Below are 25,191 nucleotides of genomic sequence, written 5' to 3'. Positions count from 1 at the left end.
GTCTAACAAGCCCACTTAAAGGGTCATAGGATTCTTCGGGAAAATGTAACTTTGTCTGACTTGCCATTTTCTACCGGTTAGGGGCCCAGATGCCATAAAATCATATAACCTATAGCAGGTTCGTAAATTGCAAATGATTTTTGCCTGGTGTAGATGCAAATGTTTTATGTCAGGTAGAAAAGATATCCACCAATAATATGTTTTTATTGCCCTGTGAGACATTAACAGGTCTGTATCTAATTTAGCAGTCTAATGTCAGCATTCATTCCTTCACTTCCAGCTCCTGAAGTCTCCACTGAAGCAGCTTTACTATCCCACTGGATCCCTCACTAATGAGTTCAATAAATCACTAACACGTCCTCACTCTACGTACATATTTAACTTTTCAACAATGATAGTCTGTCCTCACAAAGTTAAACATAGGAATACCATATGCCCCAGCAATTCCACTCCTAGGTATAAGCCCAAACGAACCAAAAGGAGAGATTCCAACAGATACTTGCATGCTCAGATTCACCGCGGCATTATTCACAATAGTCAAAAGGTGGAAACAACCCAAGTGTCCACCAAGAGATGAATGGGTAACCAAAGTGTGGTATGCAGGCATACCTTGAAGATATTGCGGGTTCAGTTCCAGACCACAGCAATGAAGTAAATACTGCAGTAAAGCAGGTCAAATGAATTGTTTGGTTTTCTAGTGCATATAAAAAGTATATTTACGCTATACCGTAGTGTATTCAGTGTGTGACAGCAGTATGTCTGAAAAAAACAATGTACACACCTTAATTAAAAAATATGTTACTGCTAAAAAATACCAACCATCATCTGAGCTTTCAGTGAGTCATAATCTTTTTTTTTTTGCCGGTGGAGGGTGTCTTGCCTCGGTGTTGATGGCTGCCGACTGACCAGGGTGGTGGCTGGCGAAGGCTGGGGTGGCTGTGGCAATTTCTTAAAATGAGACGACAATGAAGTTTGCCACATCCAGTGACTCTTCCTTTTGTGAATGATTTCTCTGTAGCCTGAGATGCTGTCTATAGCATTTGACCCACAGAAGAACTTCTTTCAAAACTGGAGTCAATCCTCTCCAATCATGCTGCTGCTTTACAACTAAGTTTATGTACTATGCTGAAACCTTTGTTGTCATTTCAACGATCTGCACAGCAACTTCACGGAGGAGGCTCCATCTCAAGAAATCACTTTATTTGCTCATCCAAAAGGAAACAACTCCTCATCCATTAAAGTTTTATCATGGGGTCGCAGCAATTCAGTCACATCCTCAGGCTCCACCTCTAATTCTAGTTTTCTCCCTATTTCCATCACATCTACAGTTATTTCCTCCACTGCAGTCTTAAGCTCCTCAAAGGCATTAATGAGGGTTGGAATCTCTTTCTCCAAAGTCCTATGAACGTTGATATTTTGACCTTTTCCCATGAATCACCAATGATCTTAATAGCATCTAAAACACTATCTTTTCCAGAAGGGTTTCAATTTACTTTGCCCAGATCCAATGGAGGAATCACTATCTATGACAACTATAGCCTTGAGGAAAGTTTTTCTTAAGTAATAAGACTTGAAGTTCAAAATTACTTCTTTTTTTAAATTGTTTATTTATTTTTGAGAGAGAGACAGAGACAGAGCACAAGTGGGGGAGGAGCAGAGAGAGGGGGAGACAAAGAATCCGAAGCAGGCTCTAGGCTCTGAGCTGTCAGCACAGAGCCTGACACAGGGCTCGAACTCGCAAACCATGAGACCATGACCCGAGTCAAAGTTGGACGCTAAACGACTGAGCCAGGCACCCCAAAGTTCAAAATCACTTCTTAATCTATGGGCTGCAGAATGAATGTTATGTTAACGGGTATAAAGACAACGTTAATCTCTTTGTCCATCTCTATCGGAACTGTTGGATGACCAGGTGCATTGCGAATGAGCAGTCATATTCTGAAAGGAACCTTTTTTTAGAGCAGCTGGTCTCAACAGTGGGCTTAAAATATTCAGTAAACCAGGTTGTAAACAGAGGTGCTGTCATACAGGCTTTCTTGTGCTACTGATAAGAGCACAGGCAGAGTGGAGTTAGTATAAAGCTTAAGGGCCTTGGGGTTTTCAGAATGGTAAATAAACATTGGTTTCAACTTAAAATCACCAGCTGCAATTGGGCCCTAACAAGTGAGTCAGCCTGTTCTTTGAAGTTTTGAAGCCAGACATTGACTTCTCTTCTCTAGCTGTTAAAGTCCTAGATAGTATCTTTTTCCAATAGAAGGCTGTTTTGTGTACATTGAAAATCTGCTGTTTAGTGTAGCCACCTTCATGAATTATCTCAGGTGGATCTTCCGGAGAACTTGCTGCAGCTTCTCCATCAGCACTTGCTGCTTCATCTTGCACTTTGATGTCATAGAGATGGCCTCTTTCCTTAAACCTCATGAACCAACCTCTACTAGCTTCACACTTTTCTTCTGCAGCCTCCTTACCTCTCTCAGCTTTCACAGAGTTAAAGAGAGTTAGAGCCTTGCTCTGGATTAGGCTTTGGCTTAAGGCGATGTTGTGCCTGGTGTGATCTATCTGGACCACAAAAACCTTCTTCATATCAGCAATAAGGCTTGTTTTGCTCTCTTATCATTCATGTGCTCACTGGAGCAGCAGTTTTAATTTCCTTCAAGAACTTTTCCTTTGCAACCACAATGTGGCTGTTTGGTGCAAGAGGCCCAGCTTTTGGCCTATCTTGGCTTTTGATATGCCTTCCTCACTAAGCTTAATCATTTCTAGCTTTTGATTTAAAGTGAAAGACCTGCAACTCTTCCTTCACTTGAACACTTAGAAGCCATCGTAGGGTTATTAATTGGCCTAATTTCAACATTGTGTATCTTAGGGAATAGGAGGCCCAAGGACAGACAAGGAGAGAAACAGAAAATGGCTGGTTTGTGGACCAGTCAGAACACACACTTTTATCAGTTAAGTTTGTCATCTTTTATGAGCATGGTTTCTGATGCCCCAAAACAATTATAAGACTAACATCAAAGATCACAGATCATCATAACAAATAATAGTAACAAAGTCTGAAATACCGTGAGAATTACCAAATGTGACAATAGAGGCAGAAAGTAAGCAAATGCTGTTGGAAAAACGGCACCGATAGACTGCAGGTTGCCACAAATCTTCCATTTGTAAAAAAGACAAAATCTGCAAAGGACAATAAAACAAGGTATGCCTGCATACACATACACACCGAGGAATATTATTCAGCCATAAAAAGGGATGAAATTCTGGTACACATTATGGCAGAAATAAATCTTGAAAACAGAACAACAACAAAAAGAAGACTAATGAAGAGTTTGTCTAAAAGTATTAATCATAGTAGGAATGTAAGGCAAAAAACAAACAAACAAACGAACAAAGCTCTGGGAAAGGCAAGCATTTAAGGGACAGGCTAGAAGACTGAGGAGAAAAGGAAACCCTGAGAATGTGATTTCATCACCAACCCAAACAGGCAAAAACTTTGAGAAGGTCAACAGCAGCAGATGTCACAGAAGTTCAAGTATAATCACACTTTCAGCAAATGAGGAAGCCCCTGAAAATTTTAGCAGAAGCATTTTAATAGAGTGACATAGTAAAAGCAAGATTATGGAGGATTAAGAAACTGAACAGAAGACAAAGTTTCCTGTCTATAAGATGTGGATAATAATAATATACCCACAAAGATAGCATTTTTACAAGGATTAAATGAGGTAATATATTCTGCACTTGGCTATACTAAGGGCTAAACAAGCACATCGCCTTATTAGGATATATCTTTTATGCTGCTGTTATCCTTTTATAATATTGGTAATACCTATTAATAAAATTTTTGCCTCAAAAAATTCTGCATATAGTGTCACTCATTCAATTTGTTCTGTACTGTGCTGATCAACCAACAGTTATTCTTAACAATAATTTACTTCAAGGTCACAAATCCTGACACAGTACTAAAATATACTTCTGAGCATCTCCTGTATTATTCTTCTTGCTTTCAACTGTTCTGTTGTAAGCTCAACATACCACATAATCCTCAAGCCTCTACAGTTATCCTTTTCTTAATTTTATTTTTTAGAGTACTCTAGAGTTGTATTACAGTAAGCATCACTGAAAAACTGGAAATTGCTTTTCTTGTTGTATCAGTCTTGGTCATTGTATCTTATTATCTCATTATGAAAGTGCTTCAACGATGTTTTTCTGTTAGCTATGTAGCCACATATTATTATGATTCAATCCAAGTTGCAACAAATTTATATATCTTTTAAGAATGTTTTAAAATTTTACAGTTTAAATTAATAATTTGAGTTTAACATTCATTAAAAGATAAAAGCTCATTAGTTGCTTTGGTGAATGTTTTATGGGCATTTCTAAATAATTGCTGGTTATTGGCATTTCCAATGCTCTATATTAAGATAACTATCTTTGAAACCTACTTATTTTCATTTTCAATTATTCAATCACAATAATTATAGCTTTATCGTTTGTTTTGCAATGAAAAATTCCCATCAGAAACAGACTTCTTTTATCAGTGGAAAATTACTTAATTGTTTTTAAAGAACTTGGTGACAAATACTACTCATTGTTCATTCCAAAGAGCATACGATTATTCATTATCTAGAAAATGGATGTTCTCCAAATTTTCAGTCCCAATTAACACCCAAATTCAACTATTTCTTCAAGGCAATAAAACACTTCACAACAAGACATTAAAACTGGCTGAATTGCATTATTGATATTTTAACACTTAAAAAGTTTTTATACTTTGTATTATTGTTAGGATAGCAATTCTGGTTACTCCTGATTTTTACCTAGCCTTCACATATGCAATCCTTAATTTAACTCTTGGGTAGTCTTTACATTACAATACAAATTGAGCATTCAAAGAAATAAAGGAGATCAATTCTCATAGCATCTGGCAGCAAAATAACTAAAGTTCTGTCAACAAAGGTGTTATAAGGCTGTTTGAAAAGGGTTTAAATTTAGTCATTAGTGAGGTTAGATGTTTCGTGTAGGAATTACAAGTTAACAAAATGCCACTAAGATTTTTTTAGGTCATATTTTAGCAATATTTCTCAATATGTAATTTTATTAAAAAGTTTTAGTTAAATGGCGTTTAATAACACCTTATGAATATTTAAAATTTCCTAGTCCTATTCCAATATTCCATGGATATTAGGAGTGCCTGCTAGGTGGTACTGTGGTGCCTCTCCGAACTCAAAACTTCATGAGAGTAGCAGTCTGCTGGGCTGCATATACCGAAAGAACCTAGCGTAATTGGGATGATCCTCCAACAGAATTTGGGAGGAAAAACTTTAAAGTATTCATCAGCATGTGTCTTAGTTTCCCATTACTGCTGTAACAAAATTACCAAATCTTTAGTGGCCTAACAGATCACAATTATCATCGCAACACTTCTGGAGCTCAGAACATCAAAATTAGTTTCACACGACCCAAGTTACAGTGTCTGCAGGGCTGACTCCTTCTGGAGGTTCTGAGGACAGATTCCATTTCCTTGCTTTTTTCAACTTCTAGAGGGCACCTATGTTCCTTGACTGATGATACATCACTTCCTTGTATTACTCCGAGTTCATATAGGTTTCATTGCATCTACTACTGACTCTGATCCTCCTGCCTCCTGTTTTTAAGGACCCTGGTGATTATAGAGGCCTTGCTTGGACAACCAGAATAATCTCCCCAGCTCAAGATCCTTACTTTAATCACACACACAAAGCCTCTTTTGCCATGTGAAACAGCATATCCACAGACTCTGAGATTAGGACGTGGACATCTTGGAGGAACATTATTCCTACCACAGGGTACAAACCTGAATGAAGGTAGATCATATGAGAAAAAATATATATATAAAACCTTTTGAAGGTTTGTGTATCTAAGATGTAAAATAGAAAAAAAAAATGGGAACACATATGTCTAATTTTATTCCATAATGAATTAATGTTGGAAAGTTAATAATAAAAGCAACAAAATAAAAGGAATAGTAAACTAAGACTAGTTTCAAGGAAAAAATGTAAATCTCTATATAGAAGGGAAATATACAAAATTGTTTTTAAAACAACAAAGATAAATCATTGCCATAAACCAGAATTAAGCTCTTTTAGCAGATCCCAAATGTGACTTTTTTTTTCCTGATAGGCCCAAAAAGAGTTGAAGTCTATTATTTTTTTTTTTATTTTTTTTTTTTTTAAATTTTTTTTTTTAACGTTTATTTATTTTTGAGACAGAGAGAGACAGAGCACGAATGGGGGAGGGACAGAGAGAGAGGGAGACACAGAATCGGAAGCAGGCTCCAGGCTCTGAGCCATCAGCCCAGAGCCGGATGCGGGGCTCGAACTCATGGACCGCGAGATCGTGACCTGAGCTGAAGTCGGACGCTCAACCGACTGAGCCACCCAGGCGCCCCTGAAGTCTATTATTAAGACAAATAAAAAGTCATACAGCAGAAAGGCACAGAAAGTCTGACAGGATCATGAGTTATAGTGCAATAATAATTCAATATAATTATGAAGCATGACTAAACCAAAGAAAGAATATGGATTGTATAAACAGGCTTTGATTTCCATGAAAGAGCGCTTACGTATCTCGGATGAGGTGAAGTGTCTGTGTATAGATTATTATAATAAACCATAATACCCAACTTTTCCCCCACAAGTATAATAGTTCACATTTTCAATTATGAAAATCCCAGTGATTTAAGCCAAAGGTAAGAACTGAATAAAAAAAATCAATAAATATTATAAACATAACCATAGAACAGATGCCACCTGGCTTCCAAAAAACCATCCTTCTCACTGTTCTGAATGCTCCTTTTCTAGTTGTCCCAAGCAGTGCCATCTACACTGATAAAATTAGAACTTCAAATTAGGATGATTACATTTATTTGACAATTTTGGTGATGTTACTATTAATGTCAGGAAATACCACTTGTAGTATTAATTATGATATTTTACAAAAAAAAATGTAAGGTAGTAGGATGCAAATAAACACATCGAAATGAGAAATAAGAATTTTGAGCTATAAAATGGGATCGTAAAACAAGCTGTAGGGGCATATAACGTGGAAAGATCTTAAGGAATATTAATATGACTGTAATTTCTCCTTCACTACACAATTATGGCTTGTGAATCAATGTGAGATTACTTTTAGTTTAGGCAGCAATAGTTAGCATCTGAGTTAAACAAACAAGCACAAAGAAATGGTTGCCAAATGGAATTGGTTAAAATTTCCCAACAACAATGTGAATGCCTGGAACCCTGATTGCTTCTTCGATAATCAACTTTATCTGTTGGAAGAAAGGACTGGGTTGCCTTCTTTCAGAAGCTGCCCTACATCTGCCTGCCACCTGACTTGTAGCTACTGATGTTACACGCACCCCTGAGCTTTGTGTTCTGCATTATGCCTTCTGGAACAAGAAACTGCCAGTTGAGGTAGAAAGGTTTGAACTATAGAGAAAAGCTTTGGGCAATATTGAAGCTTCCTAAATTTTAGGAGTTCCTTTATTTCAGCATATCTTTGTAGGGGAAATTTCTAGGCAGCTCTTAATAAGCAAAACCACAACTTTACAATGGGGCTACTAACAAACTTATAAAGAGTTCATTTTCTTTAGCATTTCCTTTAAGATGTGATTCTATTGTGAAACAGTACATAATTTGAAAATGCTTGACAACCCGAGTCACCATCACTGAGAGCTAATATGCCAGGCAAAATACTGTTAATTTATTTTTGTAACTTATTCGCTCTTTTTAGGGTATAGCGCATCAGGTACACAACACAAGTGTATTCAACACAAGTACATTCAGGTGTTCAAGCACAAGCCTGTCTGCTATCACGGCTTGCACACTGTACACCATACTGTTTCCATAAACATACATTCTGTATTTAGACAAATCTAATACTCTTTTTTCCCAACCTCTTGTTTTAGGGCACTTTTTTGTTTGCTTTGTTGTTAAGAAATATGTTCTCTAGTTATTATTTTAAACAAAAAGGTGGGGAGAGAGGCAACAAATACCAACAAGGATGTGGAATAAAGGGGACCGTTGTATGCTGCTGATGGGAACATAAGCTGGTATATACGCCACTATGGAAAACAGTATGGAGGTTCCTCAAGAAATTAAAAATAGAACAACCATAAAATCCAGTAATCCCACTTCTGGGTGTATATCTAAAGGAAATAAAATTATAATCTTGCAGACATATCTGTATTCCCATGTTCACTGCAACATTATTGACAACAGCCAAGGTATGGAAACAACCTAAGTGTCCATCAGTGGATGAATGGATCAAAAAAATGTGGGGTGTGTGTGTGTAATGGAATACAATTCATCCTTCAAAAAAGGAAAGTATGTTACTTGTAACAACACGGATGAGCCTGGAGGGCATACAAACAGAGTAGAAAAGTGGTTGTCAGGGGCTTGGGGTGTGGGAAATAGGAAGTGGTCGATAGAAGAGTACAAACTTTTAGTTATAAAGTGAATAAGGTGAATAAGGTCAGGATCTCATGTATAAGGTGGTGACTATAGTTGAAAACACTGTGTAACTGAAATTTGCTAAGAAAGTAGAACTTAAATGTTCTCACCAAAACTTTAAAAAATAAGATAAGTATATGAGGTGATGGATGTATTGATTAATTTGATGAGGGGACTCCTTTCACAATGGAGACATATATCAAATCATCACATACACTTCAAATCTCTTAAAATTTTGTCAATTATACATCAATAGCTAAAACAATAATAATAATAAAGTAAGCCTACCCTGGCAGATTGGAAGGAAAAAAAAATAAATATCCTCTCATCCAATATACCCTTTAAGTTATTCTCCTGAGTCCATCACTATTATTCCTGACCAGTGTTTGCATCTAGTAACAAAGAACAAATTTTGTTTTAGACCTTGTTTTTCCTTAGATGACACCTTACAGTTATCTATGTACCTATAATACCTTGTGACTTTCCCTACTTTGAAGGAACAAAGTATGAGGGCACTATTTTTGAAAAGACTGAGCAAATCTATAAAATATGACAGTCTCAAAAGACATGTTTAGGAAACTGTTTTATGGGGATGTATAAAATAAACATTGCTGAAAGTAAAACATAATAATAATAAAGCAGAATATTTAAGTCTATTCAATGAGCAAAACTTTAGGCTGTGTTTACACAACACAAAGTGAAAGGCAGATAGATTTTCATCCAGCAAATATATATAATTTGGCTCCTCTGGATAAAGGTCTCTAAAATTTCCAAAATCAATGCTCTACCATAAAAACCTATTTCAGTCTGTTACTTAATCAAATAAGTGCTTGACATAAGCCTATTAATTACATTTGCCCTGCCAATTGTTTTAACACTACTCTGACTCTGTGCTAGGCAAAGAGCAGAATATTTGTTCATTTATTCAATCAATATTAGCTAATATAAGAAATTATTTATAGGCTTCCTATTTATGGAGCACCTTTTGTCTTCTGTATCTTGGAGAAAATGAAGTGGGATACATTATTCCTGCCTTTAAGAAGTTTACAGTCCATTAGAGAATAAAAGAACACACAAAAATAATTTAGTTACAGCAAAGAAGCTATCAGATGATAGAGATGAAAGATGTGGTTTGAAAAGAAAGCACTAAGTGAGTCAGAATAGCCATAAAAGGCTCTGATTAGAAGATAAGAGACGGAAATCAGGGATAAATAGGAGGGACAAAGACTCCCTGATGAAAATTGGATGAATCCGGTTCCAGCAGGAAGTACTCTGGGCTAGCTACCATGATGAATCCCAGCAGGAGGACAACAAGAGGATACATTATAAATATGCAATATTTTATTATAATCCTCAAATATTCTGTAAGAAAGTTCCTCTCCCTTTTCTAGCATCCCTTTTCCCCAGGTGTTTTCCACCCGATACAATCAAGTAACTACTGTTGGGACCTGGAGAAGTTTAGGTGTCTGACATTTGGAGGGCATTCGGTAATTACTAAAACATAGGTATATTAATGATACCTCCTGAGTTGGGACACATGGTAGCCTTTATACAAATGAGAACAAATATTCTCGCATTAGCCGTCCCAGAATGCAAGATACAGTAGGAATGTCTCCAACAGGCCAGAATATCTTTCAGGGATGATTTAGGATTAGGGCAACGATGCCACAAAAGACAAAAGAGGGTACAGAGGAGAGCACAGACACTTCGTAGATCCTCTTAAAGTTTCACCTTGGGAAAATAACATCTACTCTTGCAAAGTGAAGTGCTTAGACAGACTAACCACATTTTCAGTTAAAGTTAACTACACTTGTCTCCTGAGTGCTGTACAGTAGTCTGTATCTTATTCCACAGCTATCTTCTAGTGATCTGTACTGTATGTTTCTGTCATTTAGGTGAACTAAAAGGTCACTGGAAGTAAATGAATTTGATTCCAAAATATCCTTTTGAATAATTCTCCAAAAACATCTATCAGCTAAGAAAATAATCAATTATTCAGGGGCTAAATACATGCTTCTACAAAAAATAAATAACATTCTCATTGCAATTAGATATAAAAACAGTTGTCATAAATTAAATGCAATACACGGTTGCTTTTATAACACATTATGCTACCCTGAGGAATAACGGAATACATATTTTAAATCACTCTTTCTCTAGTGTGAGATATTCCCTGAAAAATTATACTGTGCCTTATCTATTACTAGGCTTTCAATCTGGAACATATACTATATTGATAAAAATGTAAGTATTAATAAAAATATAGGTATCTCCAAAAAATACAAAAAAACTTAAGCCTTCTCTCTCCCACTTGAAGCAGCATTTCGGCATGTGTTTTTTCAAAAAGGGCAAAATCCAATATTCTAAGACATCAAAAAGCAAGTAGACTTTATTGAATGTCTTTTAAGAAGCTGAAGAGGAATTACATCACACATCATTCAGGAAATCTGCTAATGTAATCTGCTAATTAGTAACCTACTAATAAAAAAGTACTTCATGGAAGCTGCAATACAACTCATCACAGATAACAGCCACTCCTCCAAACTCTTTCCCGTGCCTTTCAAGACAGGAGCCTGCCTGTCACTACTTTCTGCTCTTCCTTTGCTTTTCCTTGACCTTTCCCCTCGCTACGTCAGTTTTTTAGGGAGCTCTGCTGCCATATCTTAGAAAGATTGATTTTCTTCTTTGCTTTCTACAGTTCTCTGATCCCAACATCACAATATTAGCACAACAGAGGAAATGAAGATTCTCCTCAAGAAACCAGAAGAAAAATAAACTGTGAACACTTATTTTTAATGCTCACACAGATAAGCACACTAGGAAATAAATGTTGCTCCAGAATACATTGCAGAAGTGCTTTTCCCAGGTGGTAACCAATTAGTTGCTCAGAGTGAGTATATTAATTCTTCCAAGTCTGCAAGTTTTAACTAACATTAAAGCTACATTTGAATTGCAAAATTATATAGGCACTGAAATTATTGATGTAACAAACCTTGGAACTTGGATATTTTATACTAGAAGGAAGCATGCATTTTGCTTTAGAGTTATTCTTTATTTTTCAGTTTTTTGTTTTTTTTTTTTAATTTTTTTAATGTTTACTTATTTTTTGAGAGAGAGAGAGAGCGAGCACGCAAGATGGGGAGGAGCAGAGAGAGGAGACACAGAATCCAAAACAGGCTCCAGGCTCTGAGCTGTCAGCACAGAGCCCAACACCAGGCTCGGACTCACGAACCGTGAGATCATGACCTGAGCTGAATGAAGTCAGATGCTAAACCAACTGAGCCACCCAGGTGCCCCTTTATTTTTCAGTTTTTTTCGTGTTTTTATGTTATTTTTGAGAGAGACAGACAGAGTGCAAGCAGGGGAGGGGTAGAGAGAGAGGGAGACACAGAATCCGCCGAAACAGGCGCCAGGTTCTGTGCTGATGCCGCAGGGCTCAAACTTTCAGACGGTGAGATCATGACCTGAGCTGAAGTCTGATGCTTAATGGACTGAGCCACTCAGGTGCCCTTATTTTTCAGTTTTAATATTAGTTTCACTATTCTCTAGTTAAAATTTTGATAATTAAACATATTAAATTAACTGCAGTCTTACCATTGTTGTCTCTTGAATGGATCCAAAACTGTTGATAAAAATGTTGACTACAACATCAACAGGAATGCCTGTGAATAAAAATTAAGAATATATTTAGTAACTATAAAAAACTCGGTCAGAATTTTCAAATTTTAATGGTTTATGCACTTGATTTTTATATTTTTTCCAATCCACATGGGGTATAAAAATTTAAATCTATGGTCTCAATATTCCATGTTCACAATTGCTATTAACATATTTTTCTAAATAAGGGATCATAATAAAAATAAAAATGAGTTAAGTTGTATTTTCTCATGTTATTTATTCAGACATACTTATCTCTTAAATTGTAGAGACTCGGAGTAAGTTGTTCACCTTTAAAGAAATTTTAAATTGAGCTAATGCATTGACCTTAACAAAATGTAAATTATTCTTTAAAAAGCACCATTTTCAAAATGTTTTAACTTTTTGCATTTTTATAATCACTTCAAATCTTACTTGAATTAGAAAGCAGTATTCAATACATTTTACTTACAATTATTATATTTTGATTTTTAATTCATAAATATGTGAAGTTAAGCAGACATATAACAGAATCATTATAAGGATTTTTGCCTGACCTGTTGGAAAATAATTTGAAAGTTCATGGAGTGAGAATTAAGGTATAATGTTGCAAATTTCTTTCTTGCTTGCTTTTTTTCTTTTTTCTTTTTATTCGTTGTGGGCTGCTGGTTGGGCTAACAAAGGGAAAATGTGAATTTAGCCTTTTAGCCACAGAACCACTGACTGATGAAAAACAGGTGGTGAATCAATATATGGTAGACATGAGACAACCCAGACCATGGCTGTTGTTGAAAGTAACTGAATAGGTTCTGGTAATGAACAAAAAACCCTGTTTTTACAACATAGTTGTATAACTTCAGTTGACTAGAAACAGCTGCAGACATTTTTTTTTTTTCTGTAAAGGAAGAAGAAAAAAATATCAAGCCTTATAATGTTAATCTGATCTACATTAATACCTGTCTTTAGCCAGCAATAAGGATTACAGTTTTTCAGAGGAGAGCTTTTCATATAGCTTTTCCTAACTCATCAAAAGGACAAAAAAAAAAAAAAAAAAAAGAAAGAAAGAAAGAAAAAAGAAAAGAAGGAAAGAAAGAAAATTTGCACAACTAAACAATATTTCCGTGACTTTTATTGAAAATATAGTTTGGTTCTTGAAAGGTGTGATAAATAGTAATATTCTGTTGGGAGTAGAAGCAATCTATGTGGTAGAAAGCATAGTCACTCTTATTCACAAAGTTAACATGTTTTTTAAAACCATATGGCCATCTTTTTCCAGCAAAAGAGTAGAGGGAATTTTTAATCAACGTTTAATGCTAAGAAAAATTTTGAAATAATCTAAATACATATAGGAACTACTGTCCATCCCTAATGAGTATATAAGCTTTTCTACAAATTATAACATTGGTGACTGTGAATGAAAGCCAGACTGCATCCAGAGCTTGAAGTTTAAATCACTAAGGTTAAGAATACGAAGTACTACTTAGAAAACCCATGACAGAGGTTGATTGTTAATTCACACTATACCTATTTTTGTTTTTTTAACTGGGAACCACATGAAACTATTAGAATTAATGTTCTGCTTATCTTTGAATGCCTTTGTCATTAAGTTGCTCTAAGTCTAAGCACATCACAGGTCAGTAACATGACAATTTGACATCTTATTGTTCTGAATATCACAACTAAATGATTTTATACAGGTAAAATAATTTTTAAACTGCAGAGGTTGAAGACTTTTGGTGGGGGGAGAAACAAACCTTTAAAATTTGGTCTTATCCTGGGATCATAACTGACCAATAGCCTATTCAAGATATTGCTAGTGGAGTTGGCGGGTACGCGGGCAAGGTCCTCTGCCGACTGCTGGCTATAAAAGAAAACGAAACAAAACTCTGGTAAGTATTTAGAAATGGCCAACATCAGAAATGGGTAATTGTCATTGGGGAAAAAACGCTTTTTGAGACAAATTCACAACGACAGCATGGTGTTTCCAAATAGAAGTAACTAAAAATAGTAGACATTGTCAGATGCCCAACAAATATTGGTTATAAAAAATAAAAAAATGAAAAAAGTATCTTACCACTTAATTTTACCACATTCATGAAAACACTGTTCTAAACACTCCATGTAACTCTCTCTCAAATAAAATTAAGCAGACGTCTTACTTGCCCCAAAACAACCTGCAATTAAAATCTAGACAAGCGCAAAGGGAGTGCAGACAATGAGATAATAGGAAAAAATAAGAACAGCAAAAAATATTTTTTTAATGATGTATATTAACCTAAGCAAGGAGTATGTGAATACTGTTAAGAGAATACAGCCAGAGAGATTGTCTAAGAATTCATAAAACTATCATGTTGACATTTATAAAATATTACCCAAGAAATAACCAATGAATGTTCTCATTGAGTTAAATATGCTGGGGGGAGGGGGGTGGAGGGATGGTAAAAGAAGTTTCTCTATTACCAGATCAATTAAACAAGGAAAATACAGAGCTACAAGTTACAACTATCTTTTCTACATATGTTTGCTGTCAACTATCAAAGAAAGGACAAATTGCCATATTTTTCTATTTTAATTAACTTTGAACAATGAAGCTTGACTAAATTGGTATCCTTTGAAAGCATTTAACAGAAACAAAAAACGCACTTCCTTAGATCTAATAAAAAACGTTTTTGTTGTTTACTGTTTGTTTGGGTTCTTTTTATGACCCATAAAGTCTTATATAATTATTGCCCCAATACAAAAAAAAAAAAAATCCATTACAATTACAAAGAAGTTTTCATTATACTTGGAATACCTAGCAATCTACTCTATTCTGTATTGATATGGTGAAACTATTAATTTCACAAATGATATTAATTTATGTGAAACAAACTTAGAAGTAATGGCTTTGTTTTGAAATCCCAGCTCTTACCTACCAGTCAATTCTGTTCTGAGTTAATTATCGTACAATCTGCTGATAAGAACCAGTAGAGGTGTGATGTGACTGATATTAAGAAGTTTATAAAAATCAGAAAATACTACAAATTGATACAGAAAGCCTTTTCAAGTAGATATCAGAGTCCAAAATATTAAAGAAAAAATTGATAACCAATTAGTTAAAACAGCTAAAGGTGCAAAAGACTATATAGATTTTTAAAATTGCTTCTCATGGTCTTACCAGTTCTAATATCACAGCTGCTGGGACTTGGGGACTGGTAATGGGATTTTCCATTTCACTGCAGGTGAAACTGTAACCTCCCTAGAGCCAGTTGTCATCCCTTATCAAAAGATTGAAAATTCTAAAGAGAATGAGGGTTTGTGGGAAAATTGGATATTAGGATGCAAATTAGTGTTCAAACCCATCTACAAGGTTTCTCATTCTGGGGAGGAAAACAGAACTGATTACAAAATACACTTCTATTGGATCAATTAAAGACTGCATTATTGTGTCTCTTGATGTAAATTCCTTTACAGGTACATTCATTCTAAGCAATGAAATGACCAGACACCATAAAAACAATGAATACTAATTTTAGTAGTAGAGAAATTTCCAGCCCAATTTTTCCTTCCAGCTGTGGAAGATGTCTCTTTGGCAGATGGATTATCTGGAGCTAAAGCCACTTGAAAAAGAGCAAATGCAGGGGAGGCTCTCTCTGAACTCCCATCTGCCTACAGACAGATCCTCCAAACAGAATTTATTGTCCTAAATCCCTTCCCTGGGAGTTTCATCAACTAAAGAAGATTGAATCTTATCACAGAAGAGGACACTCAAAAAACTTGGTCACAAACTGTCATATCTCCCATCTATTCTTCTGGGGGCCAATTCATCTTTCCTAAAATTCCCGTACTCCCCCTTTACAAGGCACGTATTCTCCCCTATCAAGACATAATATCAGCTCTCAAATCTCATCACACTCTGGGTATTCACTTGGGTTTTTGCTCTGGTGCCCCTGATGCATGTAAAATTAAAAATTAATAATTTGTATACCTTTACTCCTGTTAATATGCCCATTATTTCATAGACCTAGCTATCGACGATAGAGGGAAAAGTCTTTCCTCCCATTCAGCTGTAAGCTTGTGTCAAACTCACTTCCTAGCCCTTGTAATTCATTACCAAATTTTATCCTTCCCCCCCTTCACTGGTTCAGAATAAATCCTCCTTTCTAGAGTACTGTAACTTCCTCTTCTCATTGTCCTCATCTAAATCCAGCCTCTCCTTTAAGGTTGCCTATCTAAAATCTTGCCTTAATCATCCCAGCTTACTCTAATGAACATAAACATAGATATACTGTTTGGCAATCATTTTGTAGCTTTTTTTTCGTGCGCACGCACGTGTGTGTGTGTGTGTGTGTGTGTGTGTGTGTGTGTGTGTGTATTACTAACTGGACTGAATGTAGACAGTACGATTCTTGAGGGAATCATGGCTTCCGTATTTTTGTAATTCCCTATAGTGCTTGCATAGTATGAAATACACACTGTCTCAAGCACTTCCCATCCGCCAGTGCTTCTAAATTGACCTCAGCCTCAAGATGCCTGCATGCGCTATAGGAGTAGCAGGCGGCAGCAGGAGTCGCAGTAGTAGTACACGCATCACTTCCAGATGAAGAGCATTTCCTCCTGAGATGTCCTCTTAGGATGAAGGTTAGTTTTTGTGGTTCTGTGGTTTTATGTTTTTGTTTTCCTCAGAAGCTTCCCAGCATTGGCCACTGCTGAACCAATCACTGGCAAGGAGAAAGAAACAATCACTATTGGCTCAGATCAGTAGTCTGGAATGAAATAGACATTGAGGAATCAACTGTCATGTCCACTACATTCTTTCATTTAATAATCACAAATGCTCCTTTGATGAAATAGGAGAGATTCTTAACCACCCAGAGAGCTCTTTTTCAGTGGAGAGAAAGAGAAAATCCTGATATATATATACATACATATACGTAGGTATATATATATAAGGTTCTATTCATTAGTCTTACTAATTTTTAAAATCATTAGTCCTGAAAAATCTGAATTTGCTCTTTCCATAACTTATCAGCACCACTCTTCCCTCCTGCCATCTCTAAATGTTTTTATTTCTTTCCACAGCTAAAAAGAAACAACAAAAACAACAAAAACAACAAAAATTCTTATTTATTAACAATAAAAAATCAATGTCGCTAACAAAAATCTCTTGAAATTATAAGAAGGAATATATCAAATATATTACAGCTCTTTTCTTTCATTCTTATTTGTATCAATATATATTTTCAAGACTCTGCTGTAGTTAATCTGATATGAATATTTATTCAATAGTTCAGTAATTCACCTTTATTTATATTAGAAATTCAAAGATGTTTTAAAACTTAAGTGAAACCTTATGTAGTTTATATTCACATGCATGCATTCAGGGGTTTTCCTACCTAAAAACAGTAGAAATCACTTGTTTAGCTCAATCAATACTAAATAACATTAAAGTCATCTCTACACATTAAAATATATTTTAAGAGTCTAGAAGCTATACCACTTTCTGCCAAAGAGTTGAAATAATTTGCATATTTTCAAATTATGCTTGCACTTTACATAATTTTGTAATTTGGTATAGTGACTAGTATGTACACAAAATAAGCAAGAATAAGAAGAGTTAAATGCATTTAATTAGGGCACATACTTAATTCACGTTTCATTGTTAGTCTTTATATTCTGAATCTCAGTACAATATTTTATCTATTTGACTATGCCATTTTGTTTTATTTCAAGAAATCTATCAACAATTCTGTTATTACTACAAAAGAGGATTTACTGCATAGAAATACGATACTAATTTAAGAAAATAACTTACTTTACTCAGGCAAAGTGATCAAATGACTAGAGAAAATAATGTTTTATATCAAAAGCCTTTTTACAACCAGTCTTCTTTTGTTCACTTGCCTAAACTTGAACCGATGTCATTACTAATATGTGAAGTTATGCAAGGAATGCATCAGGCTGTATAGCTGGATGATGTAATGTTTTCCAGCACCAAGGGAAAAATCCAGAAATTTCTTTCCAAAGGGGAAACTCAGTTTTCCATTAACTGAAGAGCATTCTTATTTTTACATGACCCTTTAGTGACCATACGGCACAGCTCCATTTCAAAACTGGTGTGTTTGAGCATATTATCTGAATATCCTCCCTCCAACCAGGAGGGAGTCCAAACGGATGATTTTGTTTTTATAGAGTTATAAATGCAACAACAATGGTCAAAATTCCTTTCAGACTTTGAAGTAGTATGGCACATGCCAGCATGAGTAATCTGGGTGTGGGAGCCACAAAGCTTTGAGCCTCACATGAACTGAGGCAAGCAAGCACAAAGCAGTAAGCAAAGAGGAAGGTATGTAAAATGTGTAGGTTGTATTATTTCTCCTCTTTACGGCAGCGATTCTTTACCTCTTTTTTAGGTTATGGACAACACTGAGAATCTGGTAAAAGCTATGTTCTTCCCTGAAAAAAATGCAAAGTTTACAATGCTGAGGGATCGTGGACCTGAACACCTCAGGTGGTAGAAACCCTCTTTTGTGGAAACAGATGTTGGTATTCTCATCTAAAATGGGAGGAAAAGAGAAGATTAAAAAACAAATTAGATATCATGTAGTGACTGCAAGTAAGCTCAAAAAAAAAAAAAAAAAAAAAGATGATAAGAGTGTATCAAAGAGACACAAAGCCAACAGAAAGGTCTCCCAAGGGCCAAATTTGAATGATTTGAGCAATAAAATAAAGTCATATTGGATTATATCCCAAAGTATAAAATAAAAATCTGTGAGTCCATAAAGACATGAACAAATGATTAAATAAATAAACAAATGGAAGAGAACAGACAATTCTCCCATGCAGAATTCCAAGTAACTGGAATTCCAAATAGACCCTTTATTTTCAGGGTAGAAGAGAGCTCTGCATTTCTCAGTGTGAGCTGTGCATAATGACTTCCTTCCAAAGAGTACATATAGGAAGGGGGAAAAGAGTTACTTTAGAGCAGAGAAACCTGACAAATACTATCTCAACCAGAGGATCAAGGTTAACCTCTACAGTGAAAAGTCATGTCAACTTTATGTACCTTTATTTTTTATTTTTCTTTTCCCAACTTTTTTTTTTTTTTTATTTATTTTTGGGACAGAGAGAGACAGAGCATGAACGGGGGAGGGTCAGAGAGAGAGGGAGACACAGAATCGGAAGCAGGCTCCAGGCTCTGAGCCATCAGCCCAGAGCCTGACGCGGGGCTCGAACTCACGGACCGCGAGATCGTGACCTGGCTGAAGTCGGACGCTTAACCGACTGCGCCACCCAGGCGCCCCTATGTACCTTTAATAAAATGTGATGAGAATGGCAATGAATCCTGTGGTCTTCCCCCACCAAAACACGTAACTCCAATCCAATCATGAGAAAAATATCAGACAAATGGCAGTAAAGTGACATTTTATAAAATACTTGACTAGGACTCCTCAAAACCATCATGGTCATGTAAAAAAAGGAAGGTCTTAGAAACTGTCACAGCCAACAGGAGCCTAAGGACACATAAAGACTACATGTACTATGCTGAATGGGATCCTGGAACAGAAAAAGAAGGAAAGCCAAGGAAAACCAAAAATGTATTATACTAACGTAAAATGTTAATAATAGGAGAAACTTTGGCAAATTTTCTATAAATCTAAAGCTGTTCTAAAATAAAAAGTTTATTTGGGGGGAGGGGGCGCAGGGAAGAGCAGAAGGCCAAGGACCTTAACAGATAATGCACCAAAGATCGACAGATGGCAAATAAGCATATGGAAAGAGGTTCCACATCATACATCATCAGGCAAATGCAAATTGAAATAATGAAATACCATCTATACCTATTAGAATGGCCAAAGTCTCCAACACAGACAGCACCAAATGCAAATGAAGATATGGACAAATAGGAACAGTAGGAACTCTGATACATTTCTGGTGGGAATGCAAAATGGTGCAGCCACTTAGAAAGACAATGAGTGTGGCAGTTTCTTCAAAAATTAAACTTACCCTTACTACACAATCCAGCAATCTCACTCCTTGGTATCTACCCAAAGGATATAAAAACTTAATGTCTACACACACACACACACACACACACACACAGGCACACACGCACAGGCACACACACACACACACACAAATAAAACCATGCACACAAATGTTTATAACAGCTTTATTCATAATTGCCAAACTTGGAAGCAACCAAGATGTCCCTTAGTATATGAGTGGATAAATAAGTTGTGGTACATCCAGATAATGGAATATTATTTAGCATTAAATTATTTGCTCTATCAAACCATGGAAAGATATGGAGGAACCAGAAACGCATATTACTAAATGAAAGACGATACGAAAAGGCACTGTATGATGATTTTAAACTTGTGACATTGTGGAAAAAGGCAAAACTATGGAACAGTAAAAAGATCAGTGGGTGGTAGGGACTGCGAGTGAGAGGGAGATTAATAGGCAGAGCACAGAGGACTTGTCCAAGAGCCAAGAGACTAGCATTTTAGACCCAGACAGACTGGAAGATTACCACATAATATTGGGCAAATCCCTCTCTGAGTCTCTTCTAGATAATCAGATAGATAGACATACAAAGACAGAGCAACACTTTATATATTCAGGTAATAAATTAAGTCAATGGTTGTGTACGAATCCAGGGTTATTATATTTTTATTTATTTTGCATTTTCCTAATTACAGTATAAGTTACTATTACCTCTCTTGACAGCTTCTATATTTATTTTCCATTCAGTTTTCACAGATTAAACTGTGAACAGAAGGTTTATGAATATAGTGAGTGATACCTTTTACAGGATTAGTTGAGTTTAATTAGTTTATATTTATTTGAAAAGAATGTGTTTATGGGCATATGTGCATGTGTGTGGCAAAGTCTACTGTGTTATTATAGGCCAAGAATCATAATTAAGAACAGTGCTTCACAGCATTCATTTTATTTATCCTTCAATTGGGCTTAAGGAACTGTTGGATCTTGTGGAAACATTTTCAAATCTTGTCTACCTACAATCATGGAATTACATCATCCATGGCCCAAAGAAAAACATTTTTCACAAAGTAGAAACATCTATGTGTAGAGATTCCGGTTTTGGGATACGAGCAATCTCCCAATCGCTATGGTCTTTTTTAACTTCATATCACATGAGATTACTCATCCTATGAACACTACAAAGATCTATTTACATGTTACGTTTCTCAGACAGTGTAAAACATTATATATTCTCACTACTTCTTATTGGTTTACTAATTTGATACAAACCTCATGACATAAGGAGTCAAACTTACGCCTCAAAACATTCACCGTGCAATTACCTTCCACCCACAGAGTATTACAGCAGATACAAATCCAGAGTAATACCTCTGACTCCAACACCAACTGCAGCTGCTACGGTGCTTACTTTTTCTCAGTTCTCCATACAGAACATAAATATAAAATGTTTCCCTTCTGGACTCACAGAAATGGTGAGAAGATAAGTCCAGCACTCACGCACACATGATCAAGTTACGTGTGGTTATAATTGAAGAGACACTTGTCAAAGAGCCAAGAGACTAGCATTCTAGACGCAGACAAACTGGAAGATTACTACATAATATTGGGCAAATCCCTCTCTGAGCCTCAGTATACTCACCTTTAAATCAAAGGTCAAAATCAGGTGTTTGTAAGATCCCATTCAATTGATAATCTGGTTCCACTTGCAGCGGATGCTGTGGTGCCCCATCCCCCAGATCACCCCTTCAGAATTGAGGCTGCTGCCAGGAATGCTGGCTGCCTAAGGCTGAGCCAGGCCACTTCCAGAATAGCCTGCCTTCAGCCTTGCCCTGGAGGCAACCCACACTCAAAGACTTTGATATGGGGACACAAAAGCATTCAAGATCCCTTCCTACTGATAGACATCTCTGCAAGCCATCCAGGCTTCAGAGCTCCCTGGAGCATCCTGATGCCTTAATTGCAAAGGCATTATTCCTGTGCTTGAACCCACTTCCTCATTCCCTAGAAGTGTTCCAAAAGCAATCTCTTTCTGCATGTAAATCTTCATCTCACAGTCTGTCTTAGAGATAACTCAACCCACACCATCAACTAAATAATAAAACTCCTCAAAGAACAACGAAAACTTAACCATCATTCAACTGTCTGCATGCTGAATTTCTCCTTGCATGCATTTTAGTCATTACTGAATTCATTTAACAAAGTTTTTGAGCATTTGCTATATGCCATGCATGGTGCCATATGCTGGCTATGCACTTAAGAATGAAACACAAATGTTGGTTATTCTGATGCAAAAGTAGTATTTAAAATTGTGGGTTCTTGGGACACTGGGGTGGCTCAGGTGGTTACTGTCCGACTTTTGATTTCAGTTCCCATGATCTCACGGTTCCTGGGATCGAGAGCCCTGCATTTGACTCTTACTGACAGCATGGAACCCGCTTGGGATTCTCACTCCCTCTCTCTCTGCCCCTCCCCCACTCCAATACTCATGCACATGCTCGGTCTCTCTCTCTCTCTCTCTCTCTCTCTCTCTCTCTCTCTCTCTCTCAAAATAAATAAACTTTAATACCGTAGGTCCACATGGATTTGTCTAGTGATTCTCAGCTTTGTTGTGCACGGAATTCACCTGAGAAACTCTGCAAGCTACTGATGCCTAGTCTCACCCCAGATTTAATTAGTTTGGGGTGAAGTCCAAGCATCAGGGTTTTAAAAGCTCCTCAGGTGATTCTAATGGTCAGATGAATCACTTGTTAGAAGAGAAGAACATGGAATTAAAACCTGAGGAACTCCACCATTTAATGAGCAGATGGAGGAAGATAAGCCAACAATTAAGACAAAGAATCAACTACCCAAGAAGAAGGAAGAAATCCAAGAAGGGTGTGGTGACAACAGAAATTAAGGAGAAAGGGTAAATTTTATGGAAGGGTTGGATAAAGGGACCAAATACCGCTGAGAGGTTAAGGTGAGGACAGAAAATATCCCCATGGCATTTAGCAAAAGGGAGAGCTGTTTTTCAGCTGAGAGAGACAGAAGCCTGACTGGAGTGGGCAGAGTAGTGAGCGGTAAGGTAGGAAATGAAGGAAGGGAGAATACCCATTGAAAACTTTCGACTAGGAGAGACTTCAGCAAGGGACAGGAAGCTCTGGACCCTCCTTCCCCTCTTGAACATACCAAATGAACAGCAAAACCCAAATCAATTCTTTTTGTCAGAAATCCAAAAGCTAGTTGAGAGGCTTCTACACCCAAGCATGTGTAATGAAAGTAGCAGGAAAAGTGGAGACACCCTCTCGCCATAATCTCCACCTTAGCACAATACAGCACGGTGCAATGCCATCCAGAGATGTCCTTAGCTCCTGCTTCTTCCTGAGGAGGGAAAGAGACCTCACGTCCAATACACCAGCTTTTCTGAGTCTACCTTAGGAACCAACTCCTATCTCACCATCTGGGGCAACGATGGGATCCAGCACACACGTGGTAGTCCCCCGGGGAATAGAGAGAACAAAGCAGCTGTTTGATCAAGGGGCACTCACCACAGCTCTGCCCCCCACTTTGCTGTGAGTGGGCTGGAAACCCAGCTCTCACTGCATTCACAGTGCCACAATATAGAAGTAACCTGAATGCCCACTGACAGATGAGCACATTGAAAAATGTGGTATATACATACAATTGAGGACTATCAAGCCTTAAAAAAGAAAATCCTGCAACATGCAGCAAGGGTGAACACTGAGGACATTATGCTAAGTGAAATGAGCCAGTCAAAAACATAAGTACTGCCTGATTCCACTTCTATAAGGTCTCTAAGGTAGTCAAACTCAGAGAAGCAAAGAAGAAAATGACGGTTGGCTAGAGTGAGAAGAAAGAGGAGTGGCTAATCAAGAGGTAAAATTTCTGGGGTGCCTGGGTGGCTCAGTCAGCTCCGGTCATGATCTCACAGTTTGTGGGTTTGGGCCCCGCGTCAGGCTCTGTGCTGACAGCTCAGAGCCTGGAGCCTACTTTGGATTCTGTGTGTGTCTCTCTCTACCCCTCCCTGCTTCACACTCTGTCTCTCTCTCAAAAACAAATAAACATTAAAAAAAAAAAGAGGTAAAATTTCAGTTATGCAAGATGAATGAGTTCTAGAGATCTGCTGTACAATATTGTGCCTATAGCTAATAATATTGTATTGTACATGAAAATCTGTTAAGGAGGTTATAGTAAGTGTTATTACCACAATAAAATGGAAAAAAAATACAATTTCTAGTGACAACCTCCAAAGAAAAAACTATACTGTGTGTATACATAAAATAAGTTTTGCATGAGTTACTGCTCAATTTGAGGTAGGAAAAAAAGTCAAAAATTAGTCTGCTTTTTTAAAAAACTGAATCAAATAGCTTATTATTGAACTATCTGCACAGCTATTATTTGGAAATCAGAGAAAGGATGGCCTCTTCAATCAGTGTGCTGCACTGGGGTACCTGGGTAGCTTAGTCGGTCAAGCATCCAACTCTTGATCTCAGCTCAGGTCATGATCTCACAGTTTGTGAAACTGAGCCCTGCATTGGGCTCTGCACTGGCAACATGGAGCCTGCTTGGGATTCTCTTTCTCCCTCGCCCTTTCTCTCTCTGCCCCTCCCCTGCTCACATATTCTCTCTGCCTCTCAAAATAAATAAATAAACTTAAAAAATATTAAAAGTAAATAAGTAAATAAATGTGTTTATTAACTGGATATGCCTATTTTAAAAATGAGTCTTGACCCTACCCTACATCATATACAAGAGTTAAACTGACATGGATTACACAGTTAAATGTGAAACATAAAACAATAAAGCTCTCAGAAAAAAAAAAATAGATTATCTTCATGACCTTGGGCTAAAGAAAGACTTAAAAAACCATCAAACCATTAACAATAGCTAATAAATCAGAGCTTATTCAAAATAAGTACTTCATTTCATCAAGACACCATTGAAAAAGTGAAAATGCATAACAAAGATTGGAGAAGAGATCTGTAGTACATGTATGTGACAAAGAATCCTATCTAGAATGCATGAAGAACTACATACCGATAAGAAAAAGAAAACAAATTTTTTAAGTGGGAAAACACTT

At 36.7% G+C, this 25,191-nt stretch overlaps 1 protein-coding gene across 3 annotated transcripts in view; it reads right to left on the bottom strand.

The window, feature by feature from the left end:
- GLRB (glycine receptor beta) overlaps positions 1 to 25,191 on the bottom strand; it is a 99,244-nt gene that overhangs the window by 45,546 nt on the left and 28,507 nt on the right. For 2 of the 3 annotated variants that reach the window (XM_060653908.3, XM_060653907.3), the window contains exons 3-4: positions 13,877 to 13,983; positions 12,081 to 12,148 (exon numbers count right to left, since the gene is read on the bottom strand). In XM_060653908.3, coding sequence (XP_060509891.1) covers positions 12,081 to 12,148; positions 13,877 to 13,983 — 175 coding nt within the window. Of the gene's footprint in view, positions 1 to 12,080; positions 12,149 to 12,679; positions 12,797 to 13,876; positions 13,984 to 25,191 lie in introns of those variants that run through there. The other variant, XM_060653909.3, reaches the window with a different exon arrangement.

Source organism: Panthera onca, chromosome B1 (genome assembly GCF_046562875.1).
Source record: "Panthera onca isolate mPanOnc1 chromosome B1, mPanOnc1 haplotype 2, whole genome shotgun sequence".
NCBI classification, from domain to species: Eukaryota; Metazoa; Chordata; class Mammalia; order Carnivora; family Felidae; genus Panthera; species Panthera onca.
The sequence above is the reverse complement of the archived record's forward strand: the minus strand, read 5'-3'. Positions and strand labels throughout refer to the sequence as shown.